The sequence below is a fragment of the Gopherus flavomarginatus genome, chromosome 3 (assembly GCF_025201925.1).
Source record: "Gopherus flavomarginatus isolate rGopFla2 chromosome 3, rGopFla2.mat.asm, whole genome shotgun sequence".
Classification (NCBI taxonomy): Eukaryota; Metazoa; Chordata; order Testudines; family Testudinidae; genus Gopherus; species Gopherus flavomarginatus.
In genome coordinates, this window is record NC_066619.1 from 132,412,663 (window position 1) to 132,429,063 (window position 16,401).

Here is a 16,401-nt window from a genome sequence, read left to right on the forward strand (position 1 = left end):
ATCCCATTTCAGCTCAGGCTAATGACGAGACATTGTGACAGTCTCCTGTTCCGCTGATTTCCTGTCACATTAGAACAACAGTGGGCAGGAAATTGACCTGGGAGTTCCATGCACACCAGACATTAAAGCGTGTCAAATTTCTGATCTTATATAATCTTGGACAGAGGTATTTAGTTGGCTCATTGCAAGTGTTTCAGCTAAGCCCCTCTAGCAGTCTGGCTGCTCATTGATTCAGAAAGCATCTTTTTCAAATCACTCATTTAATAATGGAACAATAGGCAACACAGCAGTTAGCACTGGCCCCATTCCACTGAATATATGGCCACAGGCTTTGATTCTGCTGATGCTTATACAAGCGTAAACTTGGAGTTACCGTCCCTTAGATATCACCTTAGATAGGTGTCTTTAAAAAGAAACACAGATAGGAAATCATGAGAGAGCAGAATCAGGTCCATACTGCCCTTTGGAAGATGATATATCTACCATTTATTATTACTGTAGCATCTAGAGGTCACTGCTGAGATTGGGACTCCATTGTGCTAGGTGCTGTACAGAGACAGAATGCCCTTGCAGCAAACAGCTCACCATCTCGACTGACAAAACGTGGGAGGGCAAAGAAAGGCACAGAGAAGGACATGACTTGTCCCAGATCATACAGTCACTCAGTGGCAGCGTAGTGGAATTCTCAGAATAGTTTCCATGGAAGCCAAGGTAGCGAGAGTTCTTCTGGAAGTTAGGATAATTGCGTATCATTTAGGCTTTGTGTACACTAGCACTTTCGTCGGCAAAACTTTTGTTGGTCGGGGTGTGAAAAAAAAACACCCCTGACTGACATAAATTTCACTGACAAAAGCACTGGTGTGGACTGTCCACAGAGCAGCTCCGTGGGAGATCTTACAGCCGCGCAGCTACCGCGGTACACAGCTGTGCTGTTTTAAGGTCCATAGTGTAAACCCAGCCTTTGTGCTGAAAACCACAGTTCTGTAGCTTTCACTACAATGAAGCATGCCAGACTCTGCAAAAATCCTGTTTTTTCCTGAAACAATGAACTTCTGGTCTGAGATTTTCCATACTTCGTTTCTCCCTAAAGTAAATTTCGTGGAATCAAAAGTTTGCAGAAACCTGCCACTTCTGACAAAAGTTTTGACTTTCTTGTTTGCTTTTGATATGGTAAAACCATTTTGTTTCCAGTTGATCATTTAGTTTGGTCGTTTATATTTAATATTTCAACACTATGTAAAGTCAAACAATTAGATGGTTCCAAACTGAATTTTTGTTCACTGCAGGAAATTTCATAATAAAATAACAACAATAATAAAATCCCCACCCTATTCCTGGCCAGTTCGAAGGCAAACCCTCCCCCTAGCCTCCTCTCAGGCCATGATTAATGGACTAGTTTCTGATATGAATCATGGCAGATGGGGGGGTCTCAAAAAGGGATCTGAAGGAGAAGGTAGAGGCCTTCTGTATCCATTCAGGAAAGAAGGTCCATACACATAGGCAGGACAGAGATATGTGTGTGACAAACAGGCAGATGATGTTGTTTTCACTGGTAGGGCAGAATGTGTGAAGCCGTGAATGACAGCAGCAGACTAGTAGGGATGGGCAGGGTTAAGAAAGAGAGAGTGAGACGTGGTCAGAATGACAGGCAGTGAGAAGATCTGTGTACAGACTGTAGATGTGCCATGTGGGTCTTGGGAATGAGAGTGGGTGCCCAACTGAAGGGAGGCTCCAGCAGGAAAGGGTTGGGAACCCTTGCTTTATCCCCCTCAAAGAAAGCTATTTCTTTTACCTTTTGCAAGTAAAGCACTGTTCCCTTCAGCACAGCGTAGAAGGTTTTCCAGCCACGCTTCCCTCTGGGAGCTAAAGAGAAAACAAAAGAAATGCAACCCATTTAACTCAAATCCATTTTACCCTTTGTCTAGGCAACAGGGAACCTACATTAATTCTGCATTCAATGTCTCTTGCATTCTGCTTTTCAAAGGGGAGCGTAATTAGCCAGACTGCCTGCTCCGTAGCTAGGGCCGGGGGAAACAAAACAGCTATGATTACAGGCCAGGCTTGGGTCAGCAGGTGAATAGAGCTTATCCAGAAAACAGCTGCAGTACAGGTATCTGTCCCAATTTCGCAAGCCTGACCATATGAATTTCACCAGGCGCAGGAGTGGGAGACGCTAGGCAGCACAATCTGAGCTCTGTGTGGTGGCAGAGGATTAGAGTCGTGAAGACCACCAGATAGTGGAATTAGAGGGAACTTCTCTAACTGCAGGCAGGCACCACTCATAACTGTTACAGTGCCATTCTGTAGGGGGTAACAAACCAAAGCATCCATCCCTCTTGCTGCAGCCTCAAGGAAACCAGGATCAAGTTTTCAGCTGCTTCCCCAGTCCCCTCTTCCTAGCAGAAGAAAAATGATGGAAGACAACTAAAATCCCAGACAAACTCCTATATTAAGCTGGTGTTAAAGTTGAAGGACCACACCAGTGAAAACACAACAAACTTGTAATTATCTCAAAACAAGTATTACAAAGCCAGGGAATTCAGAGTTTCAGTTACACTTCAAAGTATAGCCCAGATAAATGTGTTAGTCTCTAAGGTGCCACAAGGACTCCTCCTTGTTTTCACTTCAAAGATATTTGAACATGTTTTGGTGTAAAAATGCACTGTTCGTAGATTCATAGAGTTAAAGATTACAAGGGACCATTGGATCATCTAGTCTGACCTCCTGCATAACACAGGCCATTACATTTCACCCCATTATTTTCTGCTAAGCCTATTTGTATTTGACTACAGCATAAATTGTGATTGGCTAAAGCACCTCTTCCAGGAAGACATCCAGTCTTGAACTGAAGACATCAAGAGATGGAGACTTCACCCCTTCCATTGGGAGCTCGTTCCAGAGATTAATCACACTCTCAGTTACAAACCTGTGCCTAATTTCTAATTGGAATTTGTCTGACTTCAGCTGCCAGGCACTGGTTCTTGTTATGCCTTTCTCCGCTAGAATAAACAGCTCTTTAGCACCTGGTATTTTCTCCCCTTGAAGGTTCCTACAAAACCTTAACTTGGCCTTGTAGTGACTCCATGAGAAAAATAAATGTGAAAAAATCTATCTTTAAAAATTAATCTTACCTGGGACCACAAAACCTAAGGGAAAATTCTTCAGAAGTGTTTAATTGACTTAGGAGACGAAGTCCCACTGACTTTTAATGGGATTTTGGCTCCTAAATCATGTCCTAAATGCCTTAATCATGTGTATGATTATCACAGAAAGTGTAATATTTAGTCCATTAAATAATATGCAGTTTTTATTGTTCTGATTAAGTAACTAGCATAACAAAGGAAGTACAATTCTTCATTAAGATTTGTAAAGGGAGTGGACACCACTAGCAAACCTGGAGTGGGATGTTGGTAAAATAATTCAAAGCCACTGCTCAGAACCTGTTTATAACATAAAGTTTAACCAATGAGGTGGTCTATTTATTAAGAAGAATTAGGCCACTTTGATTTCAGAAGTACCTAAATATGGATTTAGGAGTCTATCTTTAGGGCTCCAATTCTGAAAATGTTGACCTTTAAGTTTCTAAGACATCCTAGCATGGTACATGGCACAACGCTAAGATTCTTGTACACAACTGAAAAAGAATAACAGGTATTCATAGTCCATAATAAAATCAGATTTTGTTTTCAGTGTTAATCCCACCAATTGTAATATGAGTTTACACCACATATAGATTAACAACAATCGGGAAAACACAGATGCTCTCAGTAGTCACTGCTCTCAAAGCCTAGTTTCTGTTGCTTCCCCCACCCTAAGAAATAAGGCTTCAGTTTTCAACATTATAAAAACTGTATGTGCACCAATACACCCCCAACCCCAAAAAGCCCTCAATAATGAGTCCTCCATTATAGAGTTACAGCAATGAGGAAATATGAAATTAAAAGCCGGAAATGCAACCAAATGTAGTTGCACATTTATTATGAATAAGGGGCCAGGAGGTACCAAACAACATCCTATTTCTGAAAGGATGCAAGGTCTAATTTGAAGAAGAGTGTAACAGCATCACTAACCCTGCTAGATTACAGGGTTATTCTGAAAGGCCAGTGAACTTCTACAGGGATGGATCAATCCTTGGATTCTCAGCTGGGGACTGAGACACCCTGGTGGGTTGCAAACAGGTGTTTCAAGGAGTCAGGACCATCCTTCCCTTCTTTATGAAAAATTTCTGTTGTAACTTGGAACCATGGATGGCAAAAGTTGAGAAATAGTGGGCTAGTCCATGAACAGAACCTACAGCAGTTCCAGTAAAACTGGTCTGAGTTTTGTGAACAACACTTCAGTTTCTTTAAGCACAAAAGATACACATTGCTCTCCAATATCACATTTTCATTACACAAATTCACTAAAACAAAGGACATGGGTACCATTAACTTTATGCTTCTGGGCATGGAATAGTCCTCAAAATGGCCTAGTAGCGTTCTTTTCTGCTGTGATAATCAAACGGCTATTCTGATCTGGTCTACACTAGGGGGCGGGGGTCGATGTAAGATACGCAACTTCAGCTACATGAATAGCATAGCTGAAGTCAAAGTATCTTATTTCGACTTACCTCCCATCCTTATGGCGCGGGATCGACGGCCGCGGCTCCCCCGTCGACTCCGCTACCGCCGCTTGCTCTGGTGGAGTTCCGGAGTGGATGGGAGCGTGTTTGGGGATCAACATATCGCGTCTAGATGAGACGCGATATATCGATCCCTGATAAACCGATCGCTACCCGCCGATCTGGCGGATAGTGTAGACATACCCTTTGTTTCTTATGCATTCAATAACCTGGATATAGCAGGCTTGTTCTTGTTAGTGGGCAGAAGGCCATAAGCCACTGGAGGGTGAAGAGATGTACCTAAGAGATAAAACAATAAACATAAAAGATGCTCACTCCTCTTTCCATCCATATCTGCATGGATTTTCCGAGCCAGAAATCCAGTTTTATACACAGCAGCATTGGGGTCATGAGGAATGTCCAGGAAGGGGTTATTGGAATGGCCGATCCGAGTAATGGCCTTTGAATGGGGTCCATTATCCTTTTCATCAGTACCATCAGAGTGAGATTTTTTTTTCTCCTCTTCGTCTCTAAAAACAGATGAACACAAACAACAAAGTTTAGGTGCAAAACCCATTGCCCAGTGCTATTATCCTGCAAGGTTTAATCTCCTTAATTTCTGCACATGCTTTATTTTTCAGATTTTTTCCTCTCTTTAGGTTATTCTTATCAGCATTTTTTTTACTATAGGCTTGATCTAAACCCATTGAAGACAGTGGGACGGCTCCCATTGGCTTTCATAAGTTTTGGATCAATGAAGTATTTAAGCACAACCCTAACTTTAAACATTTTGACACAAAAAAGCCATTTTCTATTGACAAAACTCTTATGGGAGATATTTTCAGCCAGCGCTATTTGTAACTAACCATTTCTCGATGGCTTGGGTGTCTAACTCTACCACCCACCCCTGGAAAGCTCTTACGGAAGTCATTGGCTGAGAACTGCAGGATCAAGACCTTGCTTTTGAAAAGACTGCTTCTCCCTTCCTCGCCAGGGAGGAGATATGGAAAAAGCAATCCCATGGCAAATGAATTGGTTTAGCAATGACAAGAAGATACGAATGCTTGACATCTTTATATTTGTGAGGTCCAGTTATGGAGATATGTACCTCTGCTAATATTTGCATCCATGAGTTCCAGCCTCTCACTTGACAAACCGTCATACTCTCCCAGGACCCCAGACCCACGATAGAATAGTGGTAAATAGGATGCATCTGAGAACTGAGTTTAAAGGAGGCAGTTCCCATGGAGGAGGGGATCTCCAGACTGCATGTGCAGGAGGATCACACATGTGCAGTTACAAGGCAGATTTCAGAACAGAATCGCAACACGAGTTTACAATACCCTGAATTTTAGCATTATTAATAATAATTGGTAATACCATAGTGCCTAGAGGCCCTAGTGGCCCCAGTGGTAGACGAGGACCCCATTGTACCAGGCACTGTTACAATTCTCAACAACACGTTTAATTTGGGGATTTTCCTTTTCCTAAAAGTAGTAAAATTCTTCATCAAGTTTCATTATTTTTTCCCCTTAGTGAGGTCATTTTTTCTGCAGACTTCAGAGTAAAAACGGAATCCCAACACCTCCATTTTATTAAAGGTCAAGTTTATTTCACCAGCAGACTAAACGACACCTATGTTCTTCTGTAATCTACACAGCCCTGCCTTGAGAAAGGCCTTACAGATACCGATAATTTGAATGCAGACCGTGGATTTGCAAGTGTCTTCTTCAGTGAACAATTCTTCAAGCATGTATATTATATATTATGTCTCCACTCACCCTATTCTACACTCTAATTGTTACTTCTATTTCCTGCATAGTGGAGCAAACATACTTCTTATAAACAATAGGGAAAATGCTGATCTCTGTGCTCCGCCTAAATATCAGGCAAATAAAACATATTTCACTTTAGATTATTCCACACCTAAAATGGAGCAAGTCAGACTTGCTGTCCTTCTCCACTATGGAGCCGGCAAAGATCCATCGGATTCGAAGGGCAAAGGGTCCATTCTGACCATCTAGTCTGACCTCCAGCATAGCACCAGACATGGAAATCATACTCATCTCGCCCAACAACTTATGGTTGCTATTAGGAGAGGATGGTAAGACTTTAACTTCCTAATACAAATGTACACACACAAGAATCTCATGGGGATACTGGAGACCCTGAGGGGAGTTTAACTCAGTAGAAGGATGGAAAGTTACATACCAGTTATTGAGCTAAATTCATCCAAGGTGTAACTCTACTGACATCACTGGAGTTACCCCAGGGATTAATAGTGCGAAATTCCAGCTCCACTCAAGACAATGGGAGATTTGCTACTGACGTCAGTGATATCAGGATTTCAGTCATTGTCTTTGCCACGTTTCTGTCGCTTCCCCCACCCTAAAAACCAAGGCTTCGTATAGCCCCAGTACAATTATAGCTCCAATTTCCAGGGAGCACGGGGCAAAAATACTATCAATCTCTATGTAGTTCGACTCTCCTCCACGTCCCTCACTCTTTAAACCACAGACTGGACATTTAACAAAGCTAGAGGAGATCTGCATGTGTATGTAAACAAGCATAGATTATGGAAGAGTGGAAGGAAGAGGGGAAAAGAGAAAGAACAACAATCATATTTCCTGGGATCTTCATTTCCCTCGTCATTCAATCCTACTAAATGGTATTTCATGCAAGAGGAATTGGGGAGCAGCGAAAATAAGGACTCTTTCCTGACGGTGTTCTTCTCTGAACAGCGACTGTAAGAAGGAAATTTACTGGCTCTCTGCCACTTCCAGATCAGAGCTGCACATATTACAAATCACAAAACATGATTCATTTTAATAGCCAATGGCTTTGCAATGGGAACTAAGTTAGCCCTTATCTTTGATGGTATGTGAGAAGGAATGGACTGCAGCTCACCCTCCCAGAGCCGCACTTACTCTGCCCTGCTGATAGAAGAATAACAAAAAGCTTTTTCTCCTAACTGAAGCGTCTGTGACTTTGAACACACCAGGGAGTGGATGTGTTGAATACAGTGATGCTTTTCTGTCTACAGGTTCGATAATGACATTTATGGGAGCCTTTCATGAACTTCAGTGGGCTCTGCATCCAGTCCTGTGGCTGCACTGTACCCAGCAGCATGGACAGCAAGTCTTCTAGAATGACGACAGGTCTAGCCAGTAACAAGCCATGAAGAATGAGATGAGGATCGTGTATATCATTTATCATCATCTTACCCTGCTCTGACCCAGGTCTTTAATCCACTATGTAACAATTGCTGTCAAAGCTCTGAAACCCTTGTTTAGCCTACAGGAATAAACAGAATCTTTGGCTAGCAAAGAGACTCTGACTAGACTAACAGCACTTCTTCACACTTCTATATCCTGGGTGCATCTACAATGGGACCCTCCAGCATTTTTCTCACCGCTGGCCAAGCACTACAGCAGCTTCACCAGTGGTAATAAAGTGCTGCTCCGTCCACTATGATGGAGCCGACGGTTCTCATGTGTCCACTGTCCTTTGCAGGCCAATCTACAGGGGCGGGGAGGTGTCATAGTCCTTCTCTTTTCAGGATAAGTAGTCCCTGCACTGCCCAGAGTCCAAGCACTGCTACTGTGAACAGCAACTGCACAATGAAGAAGGTGGCTTCAGGCTTAGCCCTTCAAAGCCACTGCTCGCAGTCCCCCCTAAATTCACAGGATCACCATTGGAGCTGTTGTCAGAATTGCCCTGCATCCTCTGGGGTTTGAGGCAGCTTGCTCATGAGCGTGGATTGCCCCTGAGACCCAGGCACTAATGGCTGACCAGCCACATGCAGGATTCCATGAGGATAAGGTGGCCCTTCACCCATATCCCAAATTCCTGTCCAAGGGGGGGGGTCTCCGATTTCCACCCCTGCGAACCTGCCTGTATTTCGCCCCAAACCCTACTCACTATCAGGGGAGACTGGGCTGCGATGGCTAAACATTAAGAGGGCGTTATGCTACTATCTGAATAGGACTACACCACCCCATAAATCACTTTGATGGAAAAGCATGGGAATAATGCTAGAAGTCAATCAATTCCCAGCTAGGCTGTCCATGTGGACTAGTCTCTGTGCATGCTCTTGCCAAGAATGAGATGAAATTCTGGCACATTCCACCAGGCCTAAGGCAGCTGCAAGGGCTTGCCACAAAACGTCTGTTGCTGGGGTATATAAGATATGACATGGAGCTCCATACATATATTCATGCTGTGTTATTCTAGATCAGAGCCTCAGTTTGAGAGAACAGTCCTGTGACATTTACTCAGGAGAGACTCCTCAGATCCACCCCCTTTGAGTCTTGCAGTTCTCTGTTAATTACCAAGAGTAGGGCTCTATGCAGGTAACGCTCACAGAAAGAAGACCGGTGGCTCACCATAATAGCTGCATACTTCCAGATGATTGCCTGCATGGATTCTTATTACCTGCCCACCTTCCCTAATATTCCAAGTAATAAAACAGATTCTTGGTTGAGCAGAGGGAGCTGAGTGGTGGCTAGGGCTGCTCTCTTTTATGATCCCTCAGGTGGGGACACAAGGTTGTAGACAGGATGCAAGCAGCCCCAATGGATTGTACAAGCTGAGCTTGCGTACTGAGGGTGCATATATCATCAAGGGTGTGGAGCCATGCAGGCAAACATCTCAAGGAGACACAGTTACTCTGGGGTGTAACCCTTTTCTTTAACACCAAAATCCACTACTCAGCATGGACATCAGTCTAGGGCTGCTGCATCCCTTTCCTGTTGGTGTACTCATGAATAAGAGGAAATGCCGATTAATATGGTTAGAAGCAGAAGTTTTCTCTTGTGTTTAGCACTGAGTGCTGATGAAGTATTAGCTTGTCAAAAAGCAGATGGGGATATGGGGGTAGATTGGCCTTTTCTGAATTAAGTCTCTTTAATATTAGTTTGTTGTCAAATTCTCCATAGTTAATCCAAAGACAATACTAGACAACAAGCCAAGAACAGGAAACTCAATCCAAGACTTGCATTTCTATTCAATGATTCCAACACAATGCACTCGAAGATAAAGGAAGAAACTCAACATCTGTTTTATTTATGTAGTCAGAGAACAAACAGAGGATTTATATTTCTGCCTTTTGAAGCTGAAGTTTCCTACTGAATTAAAGGTCTTTCTTCCTTGCAGACTCAGCTGATTTGCATAATTAATAACTTTCCTTACTGGAGGAGAAGGGGAGTAGAACATGGAATTTTGCTAATGGAAGAGCGAATCCAGTGTTTGAGTCTCATGGAACCAAGACTAAAGGTTCCAGAGTCTAATCCCAGTGCAACGTATGTAGGAAATAGATTACCACACCAGGGACTGATTTAAAGATCATGAATTCTGCACAGTAGACTTACACTGCCCAGTCAAGCTTCTCATTCTTGATTGAATTGTAGAAAGCCTACAAAGAGAAAGAAACAAGAGGGAATTACTGTTTGGACTCTGTCATATATATTTCAAGATGCCAATGGAAAATGTGTAACTACCACTAGCAAGTGAGTTGCCTCTGAACAAGAAAGAGCATTAGCCATGCATGGCAACTCTTAGACTTGAGCAGGAGCAAGAATACTGGTCAAGATCAGACACAAATGTTAGAATATAGGGTCTGAGATTTCAGTAATTCTCCAGAGGCAGAAACATCACATACATTTTTGTACAAAATTTTGGTTTTGAAATATCACACAAGCTACTGAAATGCAAGACATTGTAAGACCACAGGACTGCATCTAGGGTCAAACCCTGGCCCTACAGAAATCACTGGGAGTTTTGCCATTGACTTCAATTAAGTCAATTTCACCCTTGGCTTGTATAGAGATCTGTACCAGAATAGCTTACCTGTGAAACACATCGAAATCATTCAACCTGAAACACACTTTCATACTTCCATCAGATATGCATACACAAAAGCATCCATAAAAATACTCGGTTTCTATGTGCAATTAACTTGCATTAAATAAACTGCAAATATCTTATACATTGCTGTAGTACTAAGGGCCAGTGTCTTTGGCAATGAAAGTCCCAATTCTTTTGGTGTCAATGGCCTTTTGTGACAGGTTTTTACATAGTATGGCCTGTAGGGGAATCTGAACTCCTGTGGACATCAGATAGCCGGAATGAGTTTCCTCTGAGCGGAACAGTTCATACCACCTTGGCTAAGTGAGTTTAATCAGGTCTCCTGCACGTGGCTGACCCATATAGTGGATAAGAACCTACTACTGCTAACAGCTAATGGAGTAACTCCTTTAATTTAAGTGGCCAAGGCCTGTACTTTTGTTTGTGAAATGCCCCAGGTTCTAGTGCAGCGTATGCCCCACACTTGGGGGGGTACTTTATATACACAATTAGATTTACTCCAGCTATCAGCTTACTCCTAAACACCCACCCCACAAGTCTGTTAGCATCTAGAAGTAGAACTTGAAACAAGACAGACCATTATACACATGGTTATCAAAATACAGCATACCACCTTTGAGCAAATATAGAAATCATCAGCTAAAGGTATGTAACCATGGTACCCCTGAAACCAAGTCAAGTATGCACACCAATAAACAATAAATTCCTACTGACCAGGACCCAGACATCCTTAACTCTGCCCCAAAACAAAACTCACAATCAGAGATGTGTGAATAGTGGATTTTTTGGTTCACTGGCAAATCCAAAACTACCAAAACAAAATTTGGTCAATCCAATTTATTTTTTTTAAGTGAACTGAAAAGTTAAATAAATAAATAAATTAAAAAAAAATTCCAGTCAAACAAAACATTTTATTCAACCCAAGATGAAATTTCATTTTGAACTTTTAGCTTTTTTAAATGTTTAAAATAAGATTAAAAGATGTTTCAAAACAAAACATCATTTCAAATTGAAAATTCCAAGGTTTCCTTTTGGCAGTGTTGAAATCGAACATTTAAATGATTCTGGATTAATTTTCCTGCGATGAAAACAATTTTGCAAAATTGACACAAATTCCCAAAATGTTTCTATCTCATCAAATCTGCTTTTTACGGGGGGAAAAAAAAAAGTAGATGAGCTATCCCTAGGACTATAAAGTCTAATCCAGTCTTATCCACCCATCACACAACTCACAACTGGGCAGGCCTGACCCATAGATTCATAGATTCTAGGGTCAGAAGGGACCAATGTGATCATCTAGTCCGACCCCCTGCACAAAGCAGGCCACAGAACCCTACCCATCCACTTCTATAACAAACCCCTAACCTATGCCTGAGTTATTGAAGTCTTCAAATTGTGGTTTGAAGACCTCAAGCTGCAGAGAATCAACCAGCAAGTGACCCATGCCCCACGCTGCAGGGGAAGGCGAAAAACCTCCAGGGCCTCTGCCAATCTGCCCCGGAGGAAAATTCCTTCCCGACCCCAAATATGGCCATCAGCTGAACCCTGAGCATGTGGGCAAGACTCACCAGCCAGCACTCAGAAAAGAATTCTCTGCAGTAACTCAGATCCCATCCCATCCAACATCTCATCACCAACCACTGGGCATACTTATCTGGCGATAATCAAAGATCAATTGCCAAAATTAGTCTCTCCTATCATACCATCCCTTCCATAAACTTATCAAGCTTAATCTTAAAGCCAGATATGTCTTTTGCCCCCACTACTCCCCTTGGAAGGCTGTTCCAGAACTTCACTCCTCTAATGGTTAGAAACCTTCGTCTAATTTCAAGTCTAAACTTCCTAGTGTCCAGTTTACACCCATTTGTTCTTGTATCTACATTGGTACTAAGCTTAAATAATTCCTCTCCCTCTCTAATATTAATCCCTCTGATATATTTATAAAGAGCAAGCATATCCCCCCTCAGCCTTCTTTTGGCTAGGCTAAACAAGCCAAGCTCTTTGAGTCTCCTTTCATAAGGCAGGTTTTCCATTCCTCGGATCATCCTAGTAGCCCGTGTCTGAACCTGTTCCAGTTTGAATTCAACCAGCAAGCTACTATGAAATTAGGATGGTAACATGGCTTACAACCTCTTCCATTGGGTTCCCAATGTATTATCACCACCAATGATCGTGTTATCCACCAGTGTATGGGGACCATCCTTACTCCCCAGTGGGTTACAACAACACTCTTCTGCGATCCTGTACTAGATTCAGAACTGCCCATTGTAAATTAACTTTACACTAAAAACCACTTCAGTTGATTCATGGCAATCATTTCCAGGCGGCAACACTGACCAAATGTCTGCAGTTTTCATTCAAGCACATCATGCTGGGAAGGCATTATCTACTGACCCGGGGATGGTATATTAAATCCCCCCGAAGTCTGAAATGAAGTAGTCAGACTGCATTTTACTTGCAGCACATGCAAAACAACCTAACCAGTTTAGAGTCAGTGAGGACTGGCAGGTTGATTTAAGAAGCTTACATATCTCCATGTTACACTTCAGCGGGAGTAGCGAAGAGCATGCCTGCACCAATTTACAACAACGTAAGTGATCCATTAGCTCTCGGTGTATCCTGTCCCTTTTATGAATATCCTTTCAACACCTTTCGCACATCAAACAAGCAGGACAGCCTGATCTCATTAGCCTGCCCAGCTGTCTCACACGCTCCTCTAGTGCGGAGATTGAGCCATTACAAACTATGGAAAATGCACTAACCAAGATTGAAAACTCTGATTCCTCTAGCTAGCAGAAAACAATCAGCTGGTCAAGTGACACACTGGAGGAGGAAAAACAATGAGGAGTCCTTGTGGCACCCCAGAGGCCAACAAATCCATTTGGGCACAAGCTTTCGTGGGCTAAAACCCACTTCAAAGCTTATACCCAAATAAATGTGCCAGTCTCTAAGGTGCCACAAGGACTCGTCGTTGCTTTGGCTGATACAGACTAAGGAAGTAGCTTACCAGTCAGCTTCAGGGAAAACAGCCGTGTGAGAAACTTAGAAATTCCAGCACTCTTCCTATTCTCAGGAAGTGCGGGTGCTATCAGACTGATGTCCCAAGGCCCTGCTTCCAGGCTGCAACAAGAGTCTCCTGGGCAAGCCTCAGAAGTCCCATGAAGCCCCACATGGTTCCCAATGCAGAATCAGGGCCTTAATGCTTCACTCTTATTCATACAAAAGTTGGGAAAACTCTGGCCTTTAATTCTACCACCTGCAACCAGGTCAAACAAAGACCTCCTATCCAAATCTCCTCCAATGCCAGACACAACTGTATAGCGGTTACTAGCACCTTCCAGCCACTGTGCAAAATAATTCCTTGCACCCAGAGCTTGACAAATATCACATACTGGGCCAGATACAGAGGTGTATCTGAGCTATATTCAGTACCCCTGAGAGGTACCTGTTTGTGGGGCACAATTTAGCTTCATGGCCTCTCTAATGTGAAGTGACTAGAGCAAGCCTTCATGGCCATTCTGCAAACCCAGATTTGCCAGCGACATGCTCTGGCATACTACTATACTGCGGGAGCAGAGCCAGGCCTGAATGGCACAGGGCCACTGTATCTTTATTTTATCCCTTAAGCAAGATCACAAAATTACATTCTTTAGATTGAAACAGGAACGGCTACTGTTGCAATGAAGCATCACATGTACTAGTATTATCTGTGTTACACCAGAGCACATGGCCCCCAAGTGACATGCAGGGCCCCATTGTGGTGGGCGCTGGACATACATGTAGGATAATGCAGACCCTGCTCTGAATTGTTTGCATTGTCTATTTCTATTGATCCGCGGTAGTTCCCACTGCATGCTAACAGCTTTCCCTGGCCAAGGAGCTCATGAACCAAGGACAATTAGACAGAGGTCAGGGAAAGGGGAATATTTACCTAATTCCAAGAGAAGACATCACAAGTGGGTTTAACCAAACATAGGTGGGAGAAGGAGAAAGAGAACCAGGTTAACTCCAATGGTGCAGTTATAAATGGATTAGGTCCAGGTTCCTTTTATCAGTCTAGCATGAGCTGGCAGAGATGTGTGATACTCTCCATTACGAGCCCGTTTTCAGTTTGTTATAACTCTGCTAAACTTCAGTTGTTCAGAGTGGTATTTCCATGTGTGTCCTCTGGCTCAGGCTTGCAGGGGACAGGGTGTGAAGAGGGAGGTGTTTGAGTTAAAACCGTTCAGCTGTTTCCAAGAATGAGGTTGGGGAAAACAAACAGTTTTGCCAACGTTAACTTTTTGGCCAGTAGTTTCTTTGAAGAGCTCTAGCACCCCCAGACTTTGTAGCAGGTATTGTAAATTTGGCAGAAGGATGGTTCTGGAGTCGAGGAGGTGCCTTTTGTTGTCATTTTGAAAGTCCAGCCAGATCTGGTCGAGGAGTTAAAATGGTTATTTGCACACACTCAGTATTACTGATTACAGGTTTGCTGCTAAAAATCTCTGAGGATCCATCTGCACCGAGTACACTCCAGCCCAACGGGGCTTCCTACACAGTGGGCACAAAACCAGAGCTCCAGCTGGGGAAGGCAGCAGCAACTACCCCCCTAATTTTGCCTACAGGAAGGTACTTGGGGTTGGGACCAGCAGGAGACAGTGGGTTCTCGTCTCAGCTCTTCCACTAATGGACATTAACTATGTGCTTTATTACGCAACAAGGCCTGACATTTCTACTTTAACAGGGTAGTGGGCATAATCCGCCCAGTCATATGGTGGGCATATGGGGAGGAATCGACAGCCCCCCCGAAAAACAATATATTCTCTACACAAGATAGATTGATATTATTACTTTATAATTTACACAATGGACAGGAACACATCCCTAGCCCCTTTCTCCTTTCATTGCTACAGCGGGTACCCCAGAGAGAGGATAGATTGTCTTGTAGTGAGAGCCCTCGCTTGGGCTGTGGGAGATCCAGGTTCAAGCATCCTGTGAGAGCCTGGACAAGTTACAGTGTCTTCTGTGCCTCAGTTCCCCATGCGTAAAACAGGGATAACAGCACTGCCCTGCCTCACAGCCGTGCTGTGAAGACAGATAGTGAAAGACTGGGATGCACACAGATCTAGCACTGGGGTAACTTCTGCAGCCAGGCTGGAAGGCATGCAGTGGAGAAGAGAGGCAGTGTTTCCCAGTGGGTAGGGGGCAAGGCTGGGCTGGGAGTCAGCAGACCTGAGTTCTATTCCTAGCTCTGCTACTGACCTATTCTGGACCTTGGGCAACATGCTTCACCTCTGTGTGCTAGGGCTACCAATTCTCCAGGATTATCTTGGAGTCTCCAGGAATTAAAGGTTCATCTTTAATTAAAGATTATGCCATGTGATGAAACCTCCAGGAATACATCCAACCAAAACTGGCAACCCTACTCTGTGCGTGTTACTCCAAAGGCTTGAACCAGTGGTGGCAGGCACTATACAGTTTGTCTTTCCCATTTAGACGGTAGTTCTATGACGGTCTCTCATTCGGGGTTTGTACAGGGACTAGCACAATGGTGCCCCAATCTTGTGTTGTGTCTCTAAGTGCTACTTCAATTCAAATAACAAAATAGAGGGTAGGGAGAGCTGCAGTGCTGCTTAAAGGGGCAGCAGATAATTTCTGACTCTGCTCCCTGCATCTGCAGAGCAGTGCGCCGATGGCCTCTCCTTCTCCCAAGTCACTCTAGTGCACAGCAGAGGTCTGGTGATGCTCACGCTCCCAACGCGACAATGTTCACCAGATCTAATGCGGGGCACGGTACAAACAAATCACACAAACCCCCAGTGTATTATCGCAAAAATGCAGGAAGAGTCAATGTTCATTCAGAGAGGGAAGGCCACTCCAGCGGACAGGTCTTTGGGCTAGGACACGGGAGAGCAGACTTCTATTCTCAGCTGGGCTACAGACACACTGCGTGACCC

At 43.5% G+C, this 16,401-nt stretch overlaps 1 protein-coding gene across 3 annotated transcripts in view; it reads right to left on the reverse strand.

Annotated features, from left to right (window-relative positions):
• PSD3 (pleckstrin and Sec7 domain containing 3) overlaps positions 1-16,401 on the reverse strand; it is a 155,780-nt gene that overhangs the window by 23,204 nt on the left and 116,175 nt on the right. For all 3 annotated transcript variants that reach the window (XM_050944334.1, XM_050944336.1, XM_050944335.1), the window contains 3 exons: positions 9,970-10,013; positions 4,937-5,130; positions 1,793-1,863 (listed from right to left, as the gene is read on the reverse strand). In XM_050944334.1, coding sequence (XP_050800291.1) covers positions 1,793-1,863; positions 4,937-5,130; positions 9,970-10,013 — 309 coding nt within the window. The remainder of the gene's footprint in view (positions 1-1,792; positions 1,864-4,936; positions 5,131-9,969; positions 10,014-16,401) is intronic.